The sequence below is a fragment of the Chelonia mydas genome, chromosome 8 (genome assembly GCF_015237465.2).
Source record: "Chelonia mydas isolate rCheMyd1 chromosome 8, rCheMyd1.pri.v2, whole genome shotgun sequence".
Taxonomy (NCBI): Eukaryota; Metazoa; Chordata; order Testudines; family Cheloniidae; genus Chelonia; species Chelonia mydas.
The window spans coordinates 53,404,819-53,426,070 of NC_057854.1; the positions used below are offsets into that span (position 1 = coordinate 53,404,819).

Consider the following 21,252-nt stretch of genomic DNA (forward strand, 5'->3'; position numbering starts at 1 on the left):
GGAGTACTGTTGCTTTAATCAAACAATTGTTATATACCAAAACATACATCAAAAGCATGTTTAACTATTAACTATGCTGAGACCTTTGATATCATCTAGTGTGTTACTACTCATCTCTAGGCTCAATTCATGCATTAGTTTGGAAAGCATATCTTCCTCTGCATCTCCTGATGCAGTAAATTCCAGTATCCCTCCCGTAGTAGAGAGTTGGTCCATAGGCTGAAGGATGGTCACTCCATAACCATTGTTACTATAAATGTGATTATTTTTCATCTTCAGTTTAGGGACAGGAACAACCTGTTAAGGATTCAAAACAAACTAGTTTTGAAGGGTGCATTGTGCTCTTACCCACTTAAACATGGCATAAAAGAATGCTTGCACTGTTCACATTCAAAAGAAACTCACTTTCCTTTATAGTTAAGTATTCCTCTCAAAATGGCAATGCCTTATCCCAAATTTGTAGACTCTCTCATAACGTTTAAAAGGGGCAACCTAATTCAAATCTGAAAAGACTTAGCAAATACATTTTAACTTCTAAAACTACTGATTTCAATACTAAGACTAGTTTCAATTTATTGAAATTTGATCGAACATCCTTTGAAGCTTCCCACTTTCTACTGTTACCATATTTAAGCAAGTATCTTTCACAAACTATAGTATAACTAGTAGCTTCAATCCATTCACCATATCCAGCTCTGCCCTAGCAACAGTTCACAATGGGTCTGAAATTGTCATTCTTCATTTTCTGACTGAAATCCTAATACTGCTGAGCAGTTTTGACAGCACAGTTACACAAGACACATGACCTATTCCATGTCCAAATCACTATTTAGTAAGATACTGATGAGAACATTGTGAAAAACTGTTTTGCTGAGAATTTAAACATAAGGAAATTTTACAAGATCTCCTTGTTCATTTATTCCTTATGTATTTATTTTTACTCCTACAGCAATATCCATATTGTAATCATCTCAATGACTACCAGATCAGTCTTGCTCAATTTTTTTTAAAGTGCCAGTTCCTACAAGCTCAGCCTGGTACCTGAAGTGAGTGATTAACCATTGGAACAAACTACAATGGGAAGTGGTGGTTTCTCCATCTCTTGATGGCTTCAAATCAATATTGGAGGCCTTTATGGAAGATATGCTTTAGTTCAGTCAAACAAGTTGTTGGGCTCCACACAGGAGTAACTTGGTGAAACTCAACAGCCTGTGATCTACAAGTAGTCAGAGTAGATAGGACCATTAGTCTCTAAGGTCGAATTTATAGAAGTTGATTTTTTTAGAAAGCGATTTTATACAGTCGATTGTGTGTCCCCACTAAGCACATTAAGTCGGCGGAGTGCGTCCACAGTACCGAGGCTAGTGTCGACTTTTGGAGCGTTCCACTATGGGTACCTATCTCACAGTTCCCACAGTCTCCGCCGCACATTGGAATTCTGGGTTAAGCTCCCAATGCCTGATGGGGGAAAAAATATTGTCACGAGTGGTTTTGGGTACATGTCGTCAGTCGCCCTTCCCTCCGTGAAAGCAACGGCAGACAATCATTTCACGCCTTTTTTCCGTGCGGGCGCCATACTGCTTTCAGCAGAGGGTGCAGTAGGACTGCTAACTGTCGTCATCATTCACAGCTTCCGCTGCCACTCTGCCCTCCTGATGCTATGAATCCACCTCGCAGGTCCTCTGTATGACCGTCGTCATCCACCGCTTCTACTGGCACTCTGCTCTCCTGGTGGTCTCGCAGGGCCACTTCCGCTGCAACTCTGCTTGGCTACTCTTGTCTCGCCATACCACGGCAAGCGTGCAGCCCACTCAGCTGTTGTGTCCTGGCAGCAGACGGTGAAGTAGGTCAGCAAAACTGGTCATCCAACCACCGCTTCCCCTGCAACTCTGTTCTCCTGCAGACACCATACCACGGCAAGCATGGAGCCCACTCAGATCACCGCGGTTATGAGCATTGTAAACACCTCGCGCATTATCATGCAGTATATGCAGAACCAGAACCTGCAAAAGCAGGCGAGGAGGTGATGGCAGCATGGTGATGAGTGTTGAGGACATGGACTTCTCTCAAAGCACGAGCCCGGGCAATTTGGCCATCCTGGTGGCAATAGGGCAGGCTCATGCCATGGAACACAGATTCTGGGCCTGGGAAACAAGCACAGACTGGTGGGACCGCATAGAGTTGCAGGTCTGATATGATTCCCAGTGGCTGCGAAACTTTCACATGCGTAAGGGCACTTTCATGGAACTCTGTGACTTGCTTTCCCCTGCCCTGAAGCGCAAGAATACCAAGATGAGAGCAGCCCTCACAGTTCACAAGCGAGTGGCGATAGCCCTCTGGAAGCTTGCAACGCCAGACAGCTACCGGTCAGTCGGGAATCAATTTGGAGTGGGCAAATCTACTGTGGGGGCTGCTATGATCCAAGTAGCCAGCGCAATCACTGAGCTGCTGCTATCAAGGGTAGTGACTCTGGGAAATGTGCAGGTCATAGCGGATGGCTTTGCTGCAATGGGATTCCCTAACTCTGGTGGGGCAACAGACGGAATGCATATCCCTATCTTGGGACCGGACCACCAAGGCAGCCAGTAGAAAAAACCGAAAGGGGTACTTTTCAATGGTGTGGCAAGCACCGTGGATCACAAGGGACGTTTCACCAACATCAACGTGGGATGGCCGGGAAAGGTACATGACGCGCGCATCTTCAGGAACTCTGGTCTGTATGAACAGCTGCAGCAAGGGACTTACTTTCCAAACCAGAAAATAACCGTTGGAGATGTTGAAATGCCTATAGTTATCCTTGGGGACCCAGGCTACCCCTTAATGCCATGGCTCATGAAGCCATACACAGGCACCCTGGACAGTAGTCAGGAACTGTTCAACTATAGGCTGAGTAAGTGCAGAATGGTGGTAGAATGTGCATTTGGATGTTTAAAAGCACGCTGGCGCAGTTCACTGACTCAGTTAGACCTCAGCGAAACCAATATTCCCATTGTTATTACTGCTTGCTGTGTGCTCCACAATATCTGTGAGAGTAAGGGGGAGACATTTATGGTAGGGTGGGAAGTTGAGGCAAATCGCCTGGCCGCTGATTACATGCAGCCAGACACCAGGGCAGTTAGAAGAGCACAGCAGGCCATGCTGAACATCAGAGAAGCTTTGAAAACCAGTTTCATGGCTGACCAGGCTACAGTGTGACAGTTCTGTTTGTTTCTCCTTGATGAAAACCCAGCCCCTTGGTTCACTCTACTTCCCTGTAAGCCAACCACCCTCCCCTCCCACCTTCAATCACTGCTTGCAGAGGCAATAAAGTCATTGTTTCAAATTCATGCATTCTTTATTAATTCATCACACAAACAGGGGGATAACTGCCAAGGTAACCCGGGAGGGGTGGAGGAGGAGGGAAGGACAAGGCCACACTGCACTTCAAAACTTGTTGAATGCCAGCCTTCTGTTGCTTGGGCAGTCCTCTGGGGTGGAGTGGTTGGGTCCCCAGAGGCGTTCTTGGTTGTCTGGGTGAGGAGGCTATGGAACTTGGGGAGGAGGGCGGTTGGTTACATAGGGGCTGCAGTGGCGTTCTGTGCCTTTCCTGCACCTCAATCATACGCCGGAGCATATCAGTTTGATCCTCCAGTAGGCCTCAGCATTGCATCCTGCCGCCTCCCATCATGCTGCTGCCACCTTTCCTCTTGATCCCGCCACCTGTCCCCTCGCGCGTCCCTCCTCTCCTGTCGCATTGATTTTGTGCTTTCCTGGACTCTGCCATTGTCTGCCTCTATGCATTCTGCTGGGCTCTTTCAGTTTGGGTGGACTGCATGAGCTCAGAGAACATTTCATCACGCGTGTGTTTTTTTTCACCTTCTTCTCTGTGCTAGCCTCCTGGGATGGAGATGCTAGTGGCAGCATTGAAACATTTGCAGCTGTGGGAGGGGAAAAAAAGGGAGAATGGCCATTTAAAAGGAGGAGCTGATGATGTTTTCTGGTTAACGTGCAGCAGAAACCCAACTAACGCCCCCCCCCCCCCCCCCCACACACAATTCTCTGGGATGATGGCTTCACCCCTCCCTGCACCGCGTGGCTAACAGCAGGGATGATTTCTTTTCAGCTACAGGCAAACAGCCCAGCAGGAATGGCCACCTCTGAATGTCCCCTTAAAAAAATTCCCCTATTTCAACCAGGTGACCATGAATGGTTTCATTCTCCTGAGGATAACACAGAGAGAGAGAGAGAGAGAATGGATGTTGCTTGAATGCCAGCAAACACCGGGACCACATGCTGCCATGCTTTCTTATGCGATGAGTCCAGACTACGTGTTACTGGCCTGCCGTGGTAAATTGTCCTATCATGGAGAATGCAATAAGGCTGCCCTCCCCAGAAACGTTTTGCAAAGGTCCTGGAGGTACTCCCAAAGCAGCTTCATTGAGATGAAGCTTCCCACTCCATCCCCAGACACATAAACAGACTTTCCCAGTAGTTGTACTGGCCACGAATGCATTCCAAGTCTTCAGGGCAAATTAATCATTAAACATGCTTGCTTTTAAACCATGTATTATACTTACAAAGGTACACTCACCAGAGGTGCCTTCTCTGCCTTCAAGGTCTGGGAGCCTGCCTTGGGAGGGTATTGGCTCCTGGGTGATAAACAGTTTCTGGCTGTCGGGGACAACAGTTTCTCCGCTTGCCTGGTGTGCACTATCTTCAACCTCCCCCTCCTCCTCATATTCCTCGTCCCCAAAATCCTCATCCCTGTTGTGTGAGACTCCCTTGCAGGAGTCCACGTACAGGTGTTGGGGTAGTTGATGGGGCACCCCCTAGAATTCCATGCAGCTCATCACAGAAGCAGCATGTCTGGGGCTCTGACCGCAAGCGGGCATTTGCCTCTTGGGTTTTTTGGCAGGCTTGCCTGAGCTCCGTAAGTTTCACACGGCACTGCTGCGGGTCTCTGTGATAGCCTCCGTGCTTCATGCCCTTGGAGATTTTTTCAAATATTTTGGCATTTCGTCTTTTGGAATGGAGTTCTGATAGCACGGATTTGTCTCCCCATACAGCGATCAGATCCAGTACCTCCCGTTCGGTCCATACTGGAGCTCTTTTGCGATTCTTGGGACTCCGTGGTCACCTCTGCTGATGAGATCTGCACAGTCGACTGTGCTGATCAGCTTGCCATGCTGGCCAAACAGGAAATGAAATTCAAAAGTTCGCAGGGCTTTTCCTGTCTACCTGGCCAGTACATCCGAGTTGAGAGCGCTGTCCAGAGCAGTCACAATGGAGAACTGTGAGATAGCTCCCGGAGGCCAATACCATCTAAATGCATCCACACTAACCCAAATTCGACCCGGTGATGTCTATTTCAGCGCTAATCCCCTCACCAGGGAGGAGTACAGAAATCGATTTTAAGAGCCCATTAAGTCGATAAAAATGGCTTCGTTGTGTGGACGGGTGCAGGGTTAAATCAATCTAACGCTGCTAAATTTGACCTAAACTTGTAGCGTAGACCAGGGCTAAGTTAAACTATGAAAACAAGCTGTGTTGGCTCATGGGCAAAATGCTGTTACATATACAATTGATGAGCACTGCCTTCTTGTGCAGATCATCTATAGTTCTAACCACACACAAAAAAGGATTAGCCTGTTAACTCATACTTAAGTCTTACAGATGAGAACTAAAATGTGACAGAAGAGGACCTACAAAAAATCATGAACTCAGGGTAAATTCTTAACTGTTGAGTAGAGCAAGTGAGATCATCTGTAACAACCAATCAAAGCAGTAATAAAAGGAAACTTCTTCACTACTTCTATTCAGTGGAAATAAAGGTATATTGCTAATTCTAGTTAGCTAACCTGAGGTACAATTCTAGTGCAGGGCTTGTCTGTACTGCAGTGAACTTGAGTGTGATGGTGCTCACATTGAGTTGGTTGGCCCACCAAGAGGTATAAACTCAACTGAGCTCAACTCAGCTGCTCACATTATCTTTCTGGAGAGTGATGAATGCAAACTCCACTCAAATGGCAACCTCTACTGACTTCCCACAGTTTCTTTGTGGGCCCAGAAAGGAAAGACATGTTCTCCCACAATTCACTGGGAAAGTCATGGAGCAGCTAATATTACTGCAGCACAAAGAACCATGAAATCAGAAATCTTACGTGCCATGTGTCAGTGCAGTGCTAGTGTGAACACAACAGTTTGAGTGTTTTGCAATGTGACCACTCACTCAAGCTAGGCTAACTCAAGAAGTAACTTGAGTGTAGATAACTCAGATTAATTCTGCAGTGTGTAGTTTTCACATGAGTAAGGCTAAGATTTTGTCATGGAGGTCATGGAAGTCACGGATTCCGTGACTTCCCAAAACCTCCGTGACTTCAGCCCGCAGCGGCTGGGAGCTGTGGGGTACCCCTGTGGGCGGTAGAGGGACCCTGGAGCTCCGAACCGCCCCCGCAACTACCCAGTGACTTCCAATTTTGTCATGGATATTTTATTTGGATAATTTTGTCCGTGAATTTTTCTTTATTGCCTGTGACCAGTCTGTGACTTTCACTAAAAATATTCATGACAAAATCTGAGCCTTACATTCGAGGCAGCAGATTGAGCTAAAAACTATAGTGGATCTTGGGACTGCCTCTCTTTCCCCTAAAAACACCCCTTCCGTGCTGCCTCAAAAGAAGCCCATGCAGCAGGAACACTTCACCAATCCCTGCCAAGAAGCCTGGGCACAGGGACCCCTTCCAACCACCACCCAGCATACCAGCCTCTCACTTTCCTAGGTACCAAATGCCCTTACTCACAGTCAGCTCTCAGTGCCCTGATACATAGCACCTCAGTAACTGCTGTACATTTGGTGTCTAAGAAGTTGAGAAGTGTGCTGGGACACTAGAGGTTACCTGATAGGATTCATGAAATTCCACACTAACGGTTGGTAGCCGAGGACTTGAGTTTCGAATGTTAACTAAAGAAATGCAATTTTTAGAATAAACATGAAGTTCCTAATTTCTTTAGCTTCCACTAACTTCTGCATTTGCAACAGTACAGCTATTACTTTATAGAAGTGTCAGACAATTGCTAGGAGAATACAGCACAGTTAATTACCTTAATATTAATTCCACCTAGGGCACCCTGTGAACTCTCACTGGTTTTGAAGTTATTGCAGTGGTGAATTTTGTTACCCTCCAAAATGGCTGTGCTTCCTGGGTGCAGCTCAACACCAGCACCCTGTACATTAAAACAAAAAAATTAAATCCTGAAAGTAAGGACTGCCACAGGAAAAGCATTCAGAGTTACAGTCAAGTATATAAAAAGTGGTTCTGCAATTTTCATATGAATATAAGATATCAAAATTGGTCCACTGCAATTTATTATAGTGAGGAATGGAAACCCATAAAACTATGCAATTATGGGACCTTGCAACTACTGCTCACACTGGAATGAATGGTGGAGTGGAATCTTTTACTATTCATTGCTTAGCATTTATTACTTTAAAATTACATCTTCAAGGATATATTTTAGTATCTACATCAAAGTGGTTTACATGTAAAAAGTACAAATATTGCTTAATAGTTCTTTTTGGTTTTTATTAAGTAGGAAAGCAACTCCCAGCTAACACTTAATTCCATAGGTGAGGATGGCACTCTACCCTAGTAACACCACAAATAAAAACAAGGATGCTGCCCTGAAGAGCTTAAACGAATTAGCTACAGAAAACTGGAAGTTAACTGAAAATTACATGTAAGTTTTCAAAACAGAATTTGAACTTGAGGTATTTCCACTTGCAATTTAACAGTATTTGTCCTGTTGTTTTTTTTTAAAAAAAAGCTTCAATATGCATGTTAACATTTTATACTTGCTTGCATATTAAATTTATTTTTTGAAATTCATTCATGCAGACTCAGTACCTGAGCTCCTGTAATCTCACTGTTTGTAATAGTCAGAGAAGCTCCAGTAAGCACACAGACTCCTGTTCCTTCACATTTCAATATACAGTTTACAAAAGTCATGTGACCCGATTCAACCACCACAATACCATCAACAGTCCCTTGTTGTACTAAAGTGAGGTGCATTAGTTTCACATTTTGGGCTTTGGATACCACAAAACTCTCATGAGTAGGCTCTGAAACAATCACAATTTCTTCTGGCTTTCCAGCTCCTAGTTGAAAGAAGAAAAGCACTGTAAACATTTATTTCCACACTATACAAAAAGCAGAGAATACCTTTTTGCTGTTTGGTTAACTCTTACAACATCTGGGTTAAAATTAGTATTTCTCAGTGAGGAGATTTTTTTTTTTAGTACCAAATTAATTACAACGAATGACTTGCCTATAAAAAATGGTTACCTACCTTTCATAACTGATGTTCTTCGAGATGTATTGCTCATGTCCCTTCCAAGTAGGTGTGCGCGCGCCATGTGCACAATTGCCTGTCTAGTCCCTTGAAGAAGCATTCAACCATGGGGTTAGCAAATACTGACCGCCCCACTGTACCCAGGTGGAAAGAGGAAATAGGAGCCAGGTGCACCTTCATCAATAAGACTGCCAGCCCCTGCTTCTTTAAGTAGAGTACATAGCCCAGCATAAAGGGAATTGAAGACTGCAGTGGAGGGGTGCCCTTCTGTGAGAACCAAATAGAGAACCTTTTCTACTTGGCCAGATAAGTGGCATGAGTGGAGGGCTTTCTACTGCCAAGGAGAATCTCCCTAACCGAATGGGAGCACTGGGGCTCTAACGAGTTTAGCCATGAAGTTTTCCATGCTGTGAGGTGGAGAGACTCCAAGTTGGGGTGCTGGAGGCAGCCGCGGTCCTGCGTGATGAGGTCCGGAATAATGGGCAAGGCCATGGGCTTGTCCACTGACAGGTGTAACAGAGTGGAAAACCAGTGTTGGCGGGGCCATGACGACTCTGAGAATCAGCGATACCTTGTCCTGCCGGATCTTGAGGAGGACCTTGCGGACGAGAGGGAAAGGCGGGAATGTATACCGCAGGCACCCCGTCCACGAGAGGAGAAAGGCGTCTGCGATCAAGCCGGGGTTGTGGTTCAGGAAGGAGCAGAACTGCTGGCACTTCCTGTTGCTCTGTGTTGTGAACAGGTCTACCTGGGGAGACCCCCCACCTCTGGAAGATATTGATTATGATGTCTGGGCGGAGAGACCATTTGTGGCCATGAAAGGATCTGCTGAGGTGATCGGCCAGTTCATTTTGTGAGCCCAGCAGCTATGATGCCTCGAACTGTATTGAGTGGGTGATGCAAAAGTGTCTCAATCTGAAGGCTTCCTGGCACAGGGGAGAGGAGCAAGCACCACCCTATTTGTTTATATAGAACATCACTGTGGTGTTGTCTGTCAACAGCGATACACATTTGCCCTGGAGATGGGCCTGAAATGTCTGGCAAACTAGACACACCGCAAACAGCTCCCTGACGATGTGCAGAGATAGTTCCGCCTAGGACCATAGATCTTGAGTCCTGAGGTCGCCCACATACACTCCACACCCCAGCACCAATGCATCTGTGACTAGTAACAGCGATGGCTGAGGTTTGGAGAAGAGTACTCCTGCACAAACTACTTGTGGATTGAGCCACTAGTGGAGGGACTCGAGAACCCGAGGCGAGAGTGTGACCAGTCTGTATAGATTGTCCCAGTTCGGCCTGTACACTTGAGCCAGCCACAGGTGAAGGGGACAGAGCTGCAGTCTTGCATGCTGCACCACGTAAGGGCAAGCTGACATATGTCCAAGCAATTTTAGGCAATTTTGGGCCCTCATGGCGGGGAACTGGTGGAGACCTTCTATGATGGTGCTCATGGCCAGAAAACAAGACTTGGGCACGAATGCCCTGGCCTGAGTGGAGTCCAAGAGTGCCTCGATGAATTCTATTCTCTGAGTGAGAGTTAAGGTCAACTTTGCCATGTTGAGGATGAGACAGAGTCTGAGGAACATCGCACGCATCAGGTTCACGTGTTCCTCCACCTGGGCTCGAGATGAGCCAGTCGTCTAAGTACAGGAAGACTTGTATCTGATGCTTTCGAAGAAAAGCAGCCACGACTGCCATGCACTTCAATACCTATGGGGCCGCTGATAGGTTGAAGGGGAGGACCATGAACTGGTAATGCGTGTTGCTGATCACAAATCGCAGAAACCTTCTGTGGAATGGGATTATGGAGACGTGGAAGTATGCGTCCTTCAAGTCAAGGGTGGCGTACCAGTCCCCCGGATCCAGACAGGGAATGATGGAAGCCACGGAGACCATGCGGAACTTCAATTTCTTCATGAATCTTTTGAGGTTTCGTGGGTCTAAAATAGGCCTAAGCCCACCCTTTGCCTTGGGGATTAAGGAGTAATGGGAGTAGAATCCCCTGCCCCTGAACTCCAAAGGAACCTCCTCTACCACCCCGAGCTGTAGGAGCATTTGCACTTCCTAAACTTAGAAGTTGTTCGTGAGAAGGGTCCCTGAAAAGGGACAGGGAAGGTCGGTGGGAGGGAACAGAATTGGAGAGAATCCCAATTCTAAGGAGCTCAGGATCCACTGGTCTGAGGTTATTTGAGCCCAGACACAGGAGAAAGGGGATAGACTGTTCACAAAAGGAGGGGAAGGATCCAGGTAACAAACTGGTGTTCCGTCCTCGGGCACACCTTCAAAAGTTTGGCTTTGAGCTCAAAGGCTGCTTAGCCTGGCCCTGGCTGGAGGAGGACTGAGATGGGCACCTCCTATTACTTCTGCCCTGCTTCCTGCTATAGTCCTGTCTAAGAGGGGCAGAGTGGCGACCTAGGGCTTAAATGGCTTCATTTTCTTCTCCAAGTGTGCAGCCCCAAAAACTTGAGGGTTACCCGTGAATCCTTAAGGTTATGAAGCCTTGAGTCTGTCTGTTCCACAGAGAGGCCGGAGCAGTTGAAGGGCAGATCCTGGATTGTATTTTGGACCTCATGCAGGAGCCTTGAGACCTGCAGCCAAGAGCTGTGCCTCAGGGTCATGGCCATAGTGTGGGTGGCCGAGTCTGAGTCCAGGGCGGCCTGAAGAGAGGTCTTGGCAATCACCTTGCCCTTCTCCAGGACTGCCCCAAACTCGGAGCAGAAGTCAGCTGGGAGCAATTCCTGGAACTTGACCAGAGAACTCCAGGAATTATAAGCATCACGACTCAGGACCACTTGCTGGTTCGCTATGCGAAGCTGGAGCCCCCTGGTGGAGTAGACTTTGACCGAAGAGGTCCAGCTTCTTAGAATCCTTGGATTTGGACGTAGGCCCCAGCTGTCCCTGCCACTCCTTGTGGTTAGCCGCTCTACCACCAGGGTCCCCGCTGGGGGTGAGTAAAGAGATGTTCGTAACCCTTAAACGACACAAAGTATTTATGCTCCACCCCCTCAGCAGGATGGAGGTGGATGTGTGCTACAGCGCCTTGGTGGTATTTTGTATAGTTTTAATGAGAGGCAAAGCTACCCTCGAGGACCCTTCAAGGGCCAGAATGTCCATCATTGGGTCCGTGTCCTCAGAGACCACCTCTGCCTGCATGTTCAGGTTCTGGGCCATACTCCTGAGTAGGTCCTGATGGGCCCTGGTGTCCATAGGAGATAATGTGGTGGAGGTCCTTGCCACCGCCTCATCCGGGGAGGACGAGGATGACGCCCTTGGTGGTACTGGGTCTTCCTGACCCTCCAGGTCACAGAGATCCACCTCTGTGGCAACCCCTTGAGCGGAGCAGATGACAGCTGCAGTACCCAGTGCCACAGCCACTATGGTGCCAGCGCCCGTGTCAGTATCCGGCCTTGACTGTTCGTTGGTCTGGGCTTCCACATCCCAAGCACGGGGAGGCTCCCTGGTGACAGAGGAGGTCGATAGAAGCATCCGAGCCCCTGACACCATCAACAGGGACCTGGAACTGGGCCCCTGGGTTTGGTGGTCGGCCCATGGAGTCCAAAAGGGCCACTGAGTCGGCCCCTGCCACTGCGGCAGCCAGGACATTATAGGCACCAGCTGCCCTTTGTCCTACCTTGGGCTGTTCCAGGACCAGTACCGGCTCTGCCGGGATGTGTAGGAGTCCACCTCTGAGGAGAATTCTGAGCTGACCTGGGTGGTGCAGACCTAGACGGTGCCAGGGAATGGTGCCGCATCATAGTCTTGCCCCTATGACGGATGAGCGCTGGTGGCACTGTCTGTGCCGGAGCATGGGCCAGCAGGGCAGGAGACTGTGCCATAATGGCTATCAAGTCCCTTGCTACCTCAAGGAGAAAAGATCCAGTTCCTCCTCTAGCTCCTCCTGCACTGGGGAGTCCACCAGGACCAGACTCGACAGACCTCCCCAAGAGGCCAGAGTCAACAGCGCCGGCATAGACAGGCCCGAGGTTGGTCTGCTGTCTTAGTAGGGGAGTGCCCCCTGTCCGCGCTCTTCTTTTTGTGTGGCACTGAAGATTACGAGCAGCTCCTCATATTGGAGCTGGTTCTCGGTGCCGGGAATGGTGGTGCTGAGGTTCCTTAGATGAGTCTTTTCTCGACGCCGTAGACTCCCACACCGAGGCTGGCATGCTACACACCCAAGTGCCCCGGGTCCGACACTGCCTGGGCCAGCTGAGGGCGAAGGGCTGACTTCATCAAAAGGAGTTTCAGCTGAAAGTCCCTGCTCCTTTTTGGTCCTGGGCTTAAAGCCCCTGCAAATTTTACTGTCGGAATGGTGTCCTTCTCCAAGGCACTTGAGACAGGAGTCATGTGGGTTTCCCTTGGGCATGGGCTTGAGGTAAGACCCGCACGGCTTGAAGCCCTGAGACCGAGGCATGCCTCGGTCCTGGAGATGGGATTGCGGGGGAGGGGGGTGTAACCTTCAATGTAAACTTAACTAACTATACTATTAACTAACTACAACTATGCAAACTTTATACAGATAGAAGAGCGTCCACTAGGGAATCACTTGTGCAAGAGAGGAGCTGCTCCAATGACCATCGCTGGTGGTAAGGAACTGAAGAGGTAGCGGGTCAGCAGGGACTATATATACCGCCATGAAGGCACCGCTCCAGGGGGCTCCACAGCCGATCTGACGGGTACCACTAGAAAAAAACTTCTGACAATCGTGCATGTGGCGCGCGCACACCTACTTGGAATTGACAAGCAATCACTCAAAGAATTTAAGTTATCCAAATTTGTTCCCTCTCCAGACCTCCTCATTTGATTGCATGTGCCATGTTGCACTGAACCAGGGCCTATTAATGATACACATTTAATATGCTGGTCAAATGCCAAGTAAAAATAGCAAAACATTATTATGCTTTCCTCAGTCATAGAATCATAGAATATCAGGGTTGGAAGGGACCTCAGGAGGTCATCTAGTCCAACCCCCTGCTCAAAGCAGGACCAATCTCCAATTTTTGCCCCAGATCCCTAAATGGCCCCCTCAAGGATTGAACTCACAGCCCTGGGTTTAGCAGACCAATGCTCAAACCACTGAGCTATCTTAGTTCTATAAGCCTGGTGCTCAAAACACAAAAGTTCTGAAGACATGGAGAAATAAGTATCCCTGTGGAGATAAATTCTGATAACTCTATTTGTTAATACAATACGTAGCTGCACTGCTCTCTGTTAACAATTGAATGTGACCCATGAAGCCGTAGAAGAAGAGATTTTTAGAATCCACCTCCATTCTAGAAAATGTATCCGGAGCTTGGTCTCTCACAAACAGTCAGCTTCTGCAATGTGTCCAAAGACATGAAACTTCCTTCTACCTATTCTGTGAAGTTCCACCAATGGAGAGTCCTGAGGATTTAAAGAATATTCAGCAGAGCTCCTATATGATCCACATTTGGAGTGTATTTTGCTTCCAACACCACTGGATATCTGCGAGCTCCTGGCACCAATGAATGACCTACATCTGCAGGTTCCTTAAGAGATCTGCCTCTATATCAAAAAGGTTCACGTCAGAGCTGATGTTATTGGCGTCAGAGACTTCAGTACTCATAGAAGTCATGGACCCTGATCTGTTTTGAACTGACGTTATTGTGGAATTTATTCCTCATTTTCCTGGCTTTGAGTCTTGAAGAGGTCTACTCTATTTCTTCACAGGACAGCTGATTCAACATCAGAGTCAGGACTTGAGCTTTTAAAGCCTCTTTGATGAGGATGGCATAAAACCTCTGCTGCTTACTGGTGCAGACTTGAGATTTGAAGGCCCTGTACACAGTGGAGCAGTTTGGGGAACAGGCTTATTGCAAGCAGAACAAACAGCAAATGCATGTGTCTGCCTCAAGGAACCAGGAGGGAAATAACATACACTGCTTAAATCCACCTTTCTTATCAGAATCCTTGGAAGTGTGAGCAGCTGGGATCAAAAAGTCAGAGAATTCTAAGTCCAAAATAAAAATAGAATGTGCAAGGCAACAACCATTTTACCAAATGTAATAAGTTAAAGTTTGGAGTGAGAACAACAGAAGCCAATCGTTCATTCAAAGCAAAGAGAGAAGGCCCTATATCTTCAGCTGACGGCATAAGTAAAGGAATTGAGAGGGCTGGGTCTGCATAGCCTTTTGCAGTCCATGCGGTGAACATTTGCTGCTATGAGAGGACACTGATGTAGCCTTAAAGAAACTAACTGATCTGCAGAAGGGTCCCAAAGTTCAGCCACAGATCTCAAGTAGAAATAGGCTGAGGCCACCTCAAAGAACCTTAACTTTATTTCTCTATTCTGAGTTTGTTACTGACCATAATGCTACATTAACATATTTTGCATTTAAAATTACTTTGTTCTATTTATACAGTAAAGTCTATCTTAAGTAAATATTTAAGGGATCAGCAAAGATTTGTTGAAGGGATGTTTTGAAGTGGTCTAATATTGTTGCCTGTTAGTGATCTTTAGCAGAGAGTTCACTGTTTAGGTAGAATACATGATACTGTAGTATGTGTTTTATTCTCACAAGTTAGTGATGATTACATAATTCACAAGTGGTCATTACACTCATAAGTAGCACCTCAAAGACCTTGAAAGGGAAGGTGATGGAATTTGGTTATACTGTGGCATAAAACAGGCAAGCCCATTAAGGCAAAGTGCCTGATGTAATCGAGAACGTCTGATACACTAGAATCAAAAATCCAAACTAGGAATCCAGGAACAGGTATAAAGCAGCCAACATTAAGGGCACAGCTACACTAAGTTTACAGCAGCTGCACCTCTATAAGCTCTCTAATGGAGGTGCTCTAAGCCAGGGGTCTCAAACTCAAATGACCACGAGGGCCACCTGACTCATACATTGGCCCGAGGGCTGCCCCAGCCCCGCCCCCACTCCACCTCTTCTGTGAGGCCCCGCCCCTTCTCTGCCCCCATTCCAACCCTTTCCCTGAAATACACAAAAATTCACGGCCCGTGACGTGTCCATGACTTTTACTGTAAATACCCCTGACTAAATCTTAAAGGGGCTGCTGATGGAGAGTTGTCATCCCAGGGGGTTGCTGCTGGCGGTGCTGGGGCCAGCTGCTGGGGGCTGCCGACAGTGGCTGCACTGGGGACCACTGCCAGGGGCCACCGGGGAAACGGCCACCCGGGGACCGCTGCTAGCAATTGCACCAGCCGCCCGGGGACTGCTGCCACAGGACACCTGGGAAAGCGACTACTCTGGCCGCTCGGGGACTGTGGCCGGGGGCCACCAGCAGCAGCTGCGCTGGCCATCTGGGGAACGCTGCTCAAGCTGGCCCCAGGGCCACTCCAGCAGTGGCTGGATGCGGGGCTGCGCTGGTGTGGCTGTCCCCAGGGCCACCTGAGCAGCTGCTTTGGGGGCCCTGGGGTCAGCCACACTGGCTCCCACAGAGGTCGTGGAAAGTCATGGAATCCGTGACTTCTGTGACAAACATGGAGCCCTAACAACGAATTCTTACTGAATGAATATATCACAAAATTCCTTATATACTAAATTCAGTTGCACAGTACTTTACACCAGGGGTGATTAGCACAACTTTTATTCTGTCTGATGTTTTCAGATTCAGTGTTACTAATCCCATTAGAATCCACAGTGAGTTCCTCCCTGCCCCCCTATTTACCTGTAGTAATTGCTGATCTGAAGGACTGCTTTATATAGTTAGAATTTGTAAAGTTAAAAGTAAGTAGAATGCACTGCTGACCTTGAATAACAATATCCTCAGTTAACATGGAGAGGTTTGCAGCCTTATATTCTCCTGGGAAAATAACCACACTATCGCCACTGTAACAGCTATCCAAAGCCATGTTTAAATTATCATGTTGTTGAAGCACTGTGTCAACAGAAAAATCCTTAACCTGTACAGGAAAGAGGGAGCAGCAACTATCAAGTTAAGACAAAACACATACAAACACCATGAAACTTTTGAATTAACAGCCAATCTTTTGAAATCTGCTACATTGTTGTTTCTTACATTGTCATTTACCTTTGCAGAGCTCATTTCAAACAGCAGGATTGCATGTTGGCTGTGGAGTCACACATTCCTGCCCATCCCAGGCCCCTGTGGAACATTCTCAAGCTTGCCTGGCTGCAGAGAGCAGGTTAAAGGGAGTGACAAAAAATGAATCTGCTCCTTTCCTCCCAGCTGCCGTCTTTTCCATAGCTGAGCTTTTTTCTCTGTAAGACCCTGTCTGATCTCCAGCCCCGTCCTGCTCCGTCCCCCTTAACTTGGGGATTAGTTGCTCAAAACAGAGTAGCCTGTAAGTTTGGAGTCATTTGGCTAAACTGTGGCAGCTGATCCCCACCAGTAGCTCCCCTTCCATGTTCTGTTACAAGGAGAAAACCTTCAGCCCATGTGGAGACCAAGGAAGAATGCGCCTGGTCCCAGGTACATGAGGGGAGACTCGCCATTGCTGCTCCCCCTGGGCCCAAAACTCTTCATTGGAGGTAGGAGGTGCTCAGAATGGAGTATTGGGAAGGGGAAACTTAACCCTCATGTGAAAGGTACCAGGTAGATGGTCTCTGACAGATTGAGAGGAGGGGGAAGAGATATTAGGGAGTGAATGTGATATGGTTCAGTGCCCAAGAGTGTATATGATAAGGCAAGAAAAAGAGATGGATGCATATATGTCATAGGGTGGCTGGGCCTTTTAAGGGGAGTCAGGGCCAATCTACCTATGACAGGATTCTTTAAGGAAAGCAAGGCCATCTGGCAGCTAACTAGCTAACATATACCTGGGCCTGAAAAAAGGCTCAGTGGGAGTGAAGTGCTCCCAAAGACTCTAGCACAGTGGTGGGCAGCCTGCGGGCCACATGCAGCCCACCAGGGTAATCCACTGGCAGGCTGTGAGACAGTTTGTTTACATTCATGGCCGCCCACAGCTCCCAGTGGCCACAGTTTGCCGTTCCCGGCCAATGGGAGCTGCGGGAAGTGGCAGCCAGCATGTCCCTGTGGCCCACGCCACTTCCAGCAGCTCCCATTGGCTGGGAACGGTGAACTGTGGACACTAGAAGCTGCAAGTTGCCATGCAAATGTAAACACTGTCTGGCAACCTGCCAGCAGATTACCCTGACGGGCTGCATACAGTCCACAGGCTGCAGGTAGCCCACCACTGCTCTAGCAGGAGGATAACTATGGCCTGTTCACCTCCAAGCTGACGCGTGAAAGGAGTGACTAAAAAAGGGCCAGGTAGCCTGAAGCTTTATCCTGCTCCAAGAGGAGAGCTGTGGATGTACTCCTCATCTGAGAAGCATGAGTTTGTTTTGCATGATAACCCAGCTCTGGGATGGGTGCTAGGAACTCCTGAACTTGGAAGAGCATTAGCCCCAAGGCCAGAAGAGGGGTTGGAGTTGAGGGGCTTAATGAGATGCGGCTTTTTATACTCTGTAAAAGGAGTTAATAAAACATCACAATGAGCGTATCTTGTTCTCAGTTCCCAAGTCTGAGTAAATCATTGCATGACTTCAACAGAATAAGGGGGTGGCAGGACTGCAAGGCCACATCATGCCCCAAGTGGGCATGCTTAATGGCATCACACTGTTACAGTATATTATTGGCATAAGAGAAGAAAAAGTAAATGATGAAGAGAGGAGAAGAGAAAGATAAGGTGAGGAAGTGCACAGGAAAAAATTAAGGGGAGGGATTAGTAGAAGGAACAATTCATAATTAGGGCCCTATCAAATTCATGGTCCGTTTTGGTCCATTTCATGATGATAGGATTTTAAAAATTGCAAATTTAATGATTTCAGTGATTTAAATCTGAAATTTCACGGTGTTGTAATTGTAAGGGTTCTGACCCCAAAAAAGGAGTTGTGGAGTGGTTGCAAGTTTAATGTAGGGGTGGTTGCGGTATTGCTACCCTTATTTCTGCGCTGCTGCTGGTGGCGGTGCTGCCTTCAGAGTTGGGCAGCTGGAAAGCGGTGGCTGCTGTCTGGGAGCCCAGCTCTGAAGGCAGCACTGCTGCCAGTAGCAGTGCAGAAGTAAAGATAGCATGGTATGGTATTGCCACCCTTACTTCTGGCCTGCTGAGCTGGGCCCCCAGTCAGCTCTGAAGACAGCAGTGTAGAAGTAAGGGTGGTATGGTATAGTATTACCATCCTTATTTTAAGGGACTCACGGTATTGCCACCCTTACTACTGCGCTGCTGCTAGCAGGGCGCTGCCTTCAGAGCTGAGTGCCTAGCCAGCAGCTGCTGCTCTCCGGCCACACAACTCTGAAGGCAGTGCAGAAGTAAGAGTGGCAATACCGTGAGCCCCTTAAAATAACCTTGTGACTCCCCTGCACTCCCTTTTGGGTCAGGACGCCCAACTTGAGAGATGCTGGTCTCCCCCAGGAAATCTGTATAGTATAGAGTAAAAGCACACAGAAGACCAGATTTCACAGTTCGTGATGCGTTTTTCATGGCCATGAATTTGGTTGGGTCCTATTCATAATACAAAAAAAAAAAAAAAGGAAAAACAAGATTAAAAGCAAAAGGAACAAAATCATGTGAAGGGAAAAGGTAGAGAGATGGAAGAACCTGCTCAAGACACGCCAGTTCTTCTTCGAGTGCTTGTTCATGTCAATTCCCATCAGGTGTGTACACATTGGCTGGAAGATTTTTCCCTTAGCAGCATTTGTCAGGTCCTCCTGGGCGCGCCCTGGTGTTGCACCCTCATGGCACCTAATATATAGCCCTGCTGACCCGCCACCCCTTCAGTTCCTTCTTACCGCCAGTGACAGTGGCTGGAACTTCCCTTGGCTCTTGCTCAGCAAGTTTTCTTCACTATTCTGTTATATATAGTTAGTTCTTAGTGTTGTTTGAGTTAATAGTTTAGTATAATATAGTGTTAGTTGGGGGTTTTCCACCCCTACTCCGGCCTCAGCGCTGTGGTATGCCACGGTCCCTGGGTTTCAAGAACTGCGTGGCCTGTGCCAAGCGCATGCCAAAAAATGACCCATACTCGTCGTGTCTACGGTGCTTGGGGGAGACCCATCAGAAGATCATTCTGCGAGTTCCATCAGAGAACACTTAAGGAAAGGGAACAGTGGCTCAAGGTGATCCTCATGGAGGCAGCTCTATGCCCACTCCGACCTGGGCTCGAGGGACCCGACCCCTGCAGCGGCGTCCTCAACGTGGAGTGCCCGAGCGTCGTCAGCAAGTTCAGTGCCGAGGAAGGACTCTTCCAGAGACGCTCAGCACCACCCCGGGTCCTCACGGGGCCAGTCTGACAGTAGGAACCGCTCCCTCTCACCAGTGCCTCAAAAAAAAAAAAAAAGCCGGACAACCATTCTCCTCCGGCTAAGCCACAAGACGTGCGACCCCAGGCAGGCCACTCCTCGGCATCTCCTTCCAGGGCCGTGTCGAGTCGAATCCACATCTGCCCTCGGCGCCTCCGGCCCCGTCGTGGACTCCGGCCCCATGCTCAGCTCCGACTTCGGCACCACCCTTCATGGCATCGATTCACCCGTCTCCCACACCTGCACCATTGTCGACGTCGACCTCGATGCAGGCACCTATGGCACCGGTACTAATGTCGGCACCGAGCCCCCCGACACCAGCGGCTCCTGTGAGCGTGCCAACGCAGCTCCCTCCAGTGAGACTGATGCCCACGCCAATGCCTCTTCTGATGCTTATGGTCCCGGCACCACTTCCTCCAATGCTGCCCCGGGAGTCACGTGACCCCTCCTGGGCAGATGGAGGGAGCTTCCACTACCAACACACGCTTCCTCCTCCTCGTCGCCGGATGAAGCGTTGGCGGGGATGGCCATAGCTCCTGCGTTGGAGGACAACAGAGTTCTGCAGCAGTTGCTCCGTAGGGCTGCCCAGGGTCTGGGTATCAAGGCTGAGGAGGTAGTAGAGGCGGATCCCGTGGTGGACATCCTAGCACCCTCACGACCTTCACGTATAGCCTTGCCCCTCATAAAGACGGTTGTGGACACCACTAAGACCCTGTAGCAGACGCCGGAATCTTTGCTACCTACTGCCAAACGCAATGAATGGCGGTATTTCGTGCCTTCCAGAGGGTTCAAGCATTTATACTCCCACCTGCCTCCGGACTCGCTGGTGGTTGACGCGGCTAACCAGTGGGAGAGACAGGGTTTGCAAGGTCCTTCCCCAAAGAATAGGGACGCTAAACACCTTGACCTTGTGGGTACGAAGGTCTACTTGACTGGTGGTTTGCAGCTCCGTATTGCTATCCAACAGGCCACTGTGAGCAGGTACTCTAAAAACACCTGTGCAGCAATGGTGAAGCTTACCCTACAAGGTCCAGCAAACCATTCAGGACCTCCATTCAAACGGCTCCACAGCCTAAAAGATTCCCGAACCACCCTCAGATCTTTGGGCTTACACACCCCTGCCACACAGCGGAGACACTTCCGCCAGCAACCTCCTCAAAGGTTCCAGCAGCAGAACTGCCAGGACAGCTCTTGGAGGAGGAACAGGAGCGACAGAAGGAGGCAACACTCCTCCACTAATCAAGGCTCTGGACAGCCCAAACCACCCTCTGGCCCTAAACCGGCCTTCTGAAGATGCGATCGAGGATGGCATTCCAGACCAGAGACTGGATCTACCCCACCTTACCTTCTCCTCCTGACTATCCCCTTTCTACCGTGCCTGGTCACGTCGGATCGCTGGGTACCCTGCACAGTAGAGAGGGGATACTCCATCCAGTTCTGTGCCCTCCCACCCCGCTTCCCCGTCCCTCTTCAGGGACCCTTCTCATGAGCAACTTCTCATTCAGGAGGTGCAGTTGTTCCTAGCGCTAAGGGCGGCGGAGGAGGTTCCACTGGAACACAGAGACGACGGCTTCTATTCCCGCCATTTCTTAATATCGAAGGCCAAAGGCGGCTTCAGGCCTATCCTGGACCTGCACGACCTCAACAAGTTTGTGAGGAAACTCAGGTTCC

At 48.6% G+C, this 21,252-nt stretch overlaps 1 protein-coding gene across 2 annotated transcripts in view; it reads right to left on the bottom strand.

The window, feature by feature from the left end:
- SHCBP1L (SHC binding and spindle associated 1 like) overlaps window positions 1-21,252 on the bottom strand; it is a 67,203-nt gene continuing 45,951 nt past the window's right edge. For both annotated transcript variants that reach the window (XM_043521068.1, XM_027823642.3), the window contains exons 7-10: window positions 16,066-16,219; window positions 7,884-8,134; window positions 7,081-7,203; window positions 1-297 (exon numbers count right to left, since the gene is read on the bottom strand). In XM_043521068.1, the coding sequence (XP_043377003.1) occupies window positions 61-297; window positions 7,081-7,203; window positions 7,884-8,134; window positions 16,066-16,219 (765 nt within the window). In that variant the 3' untranslated portion in view covers window positions 1-60. The remainder of the gene's footprint in view (window positions 298-7,080; window positions 7,204-7,883; window positions 8,135-16,065; window positions 16,220-21,252) is intronic.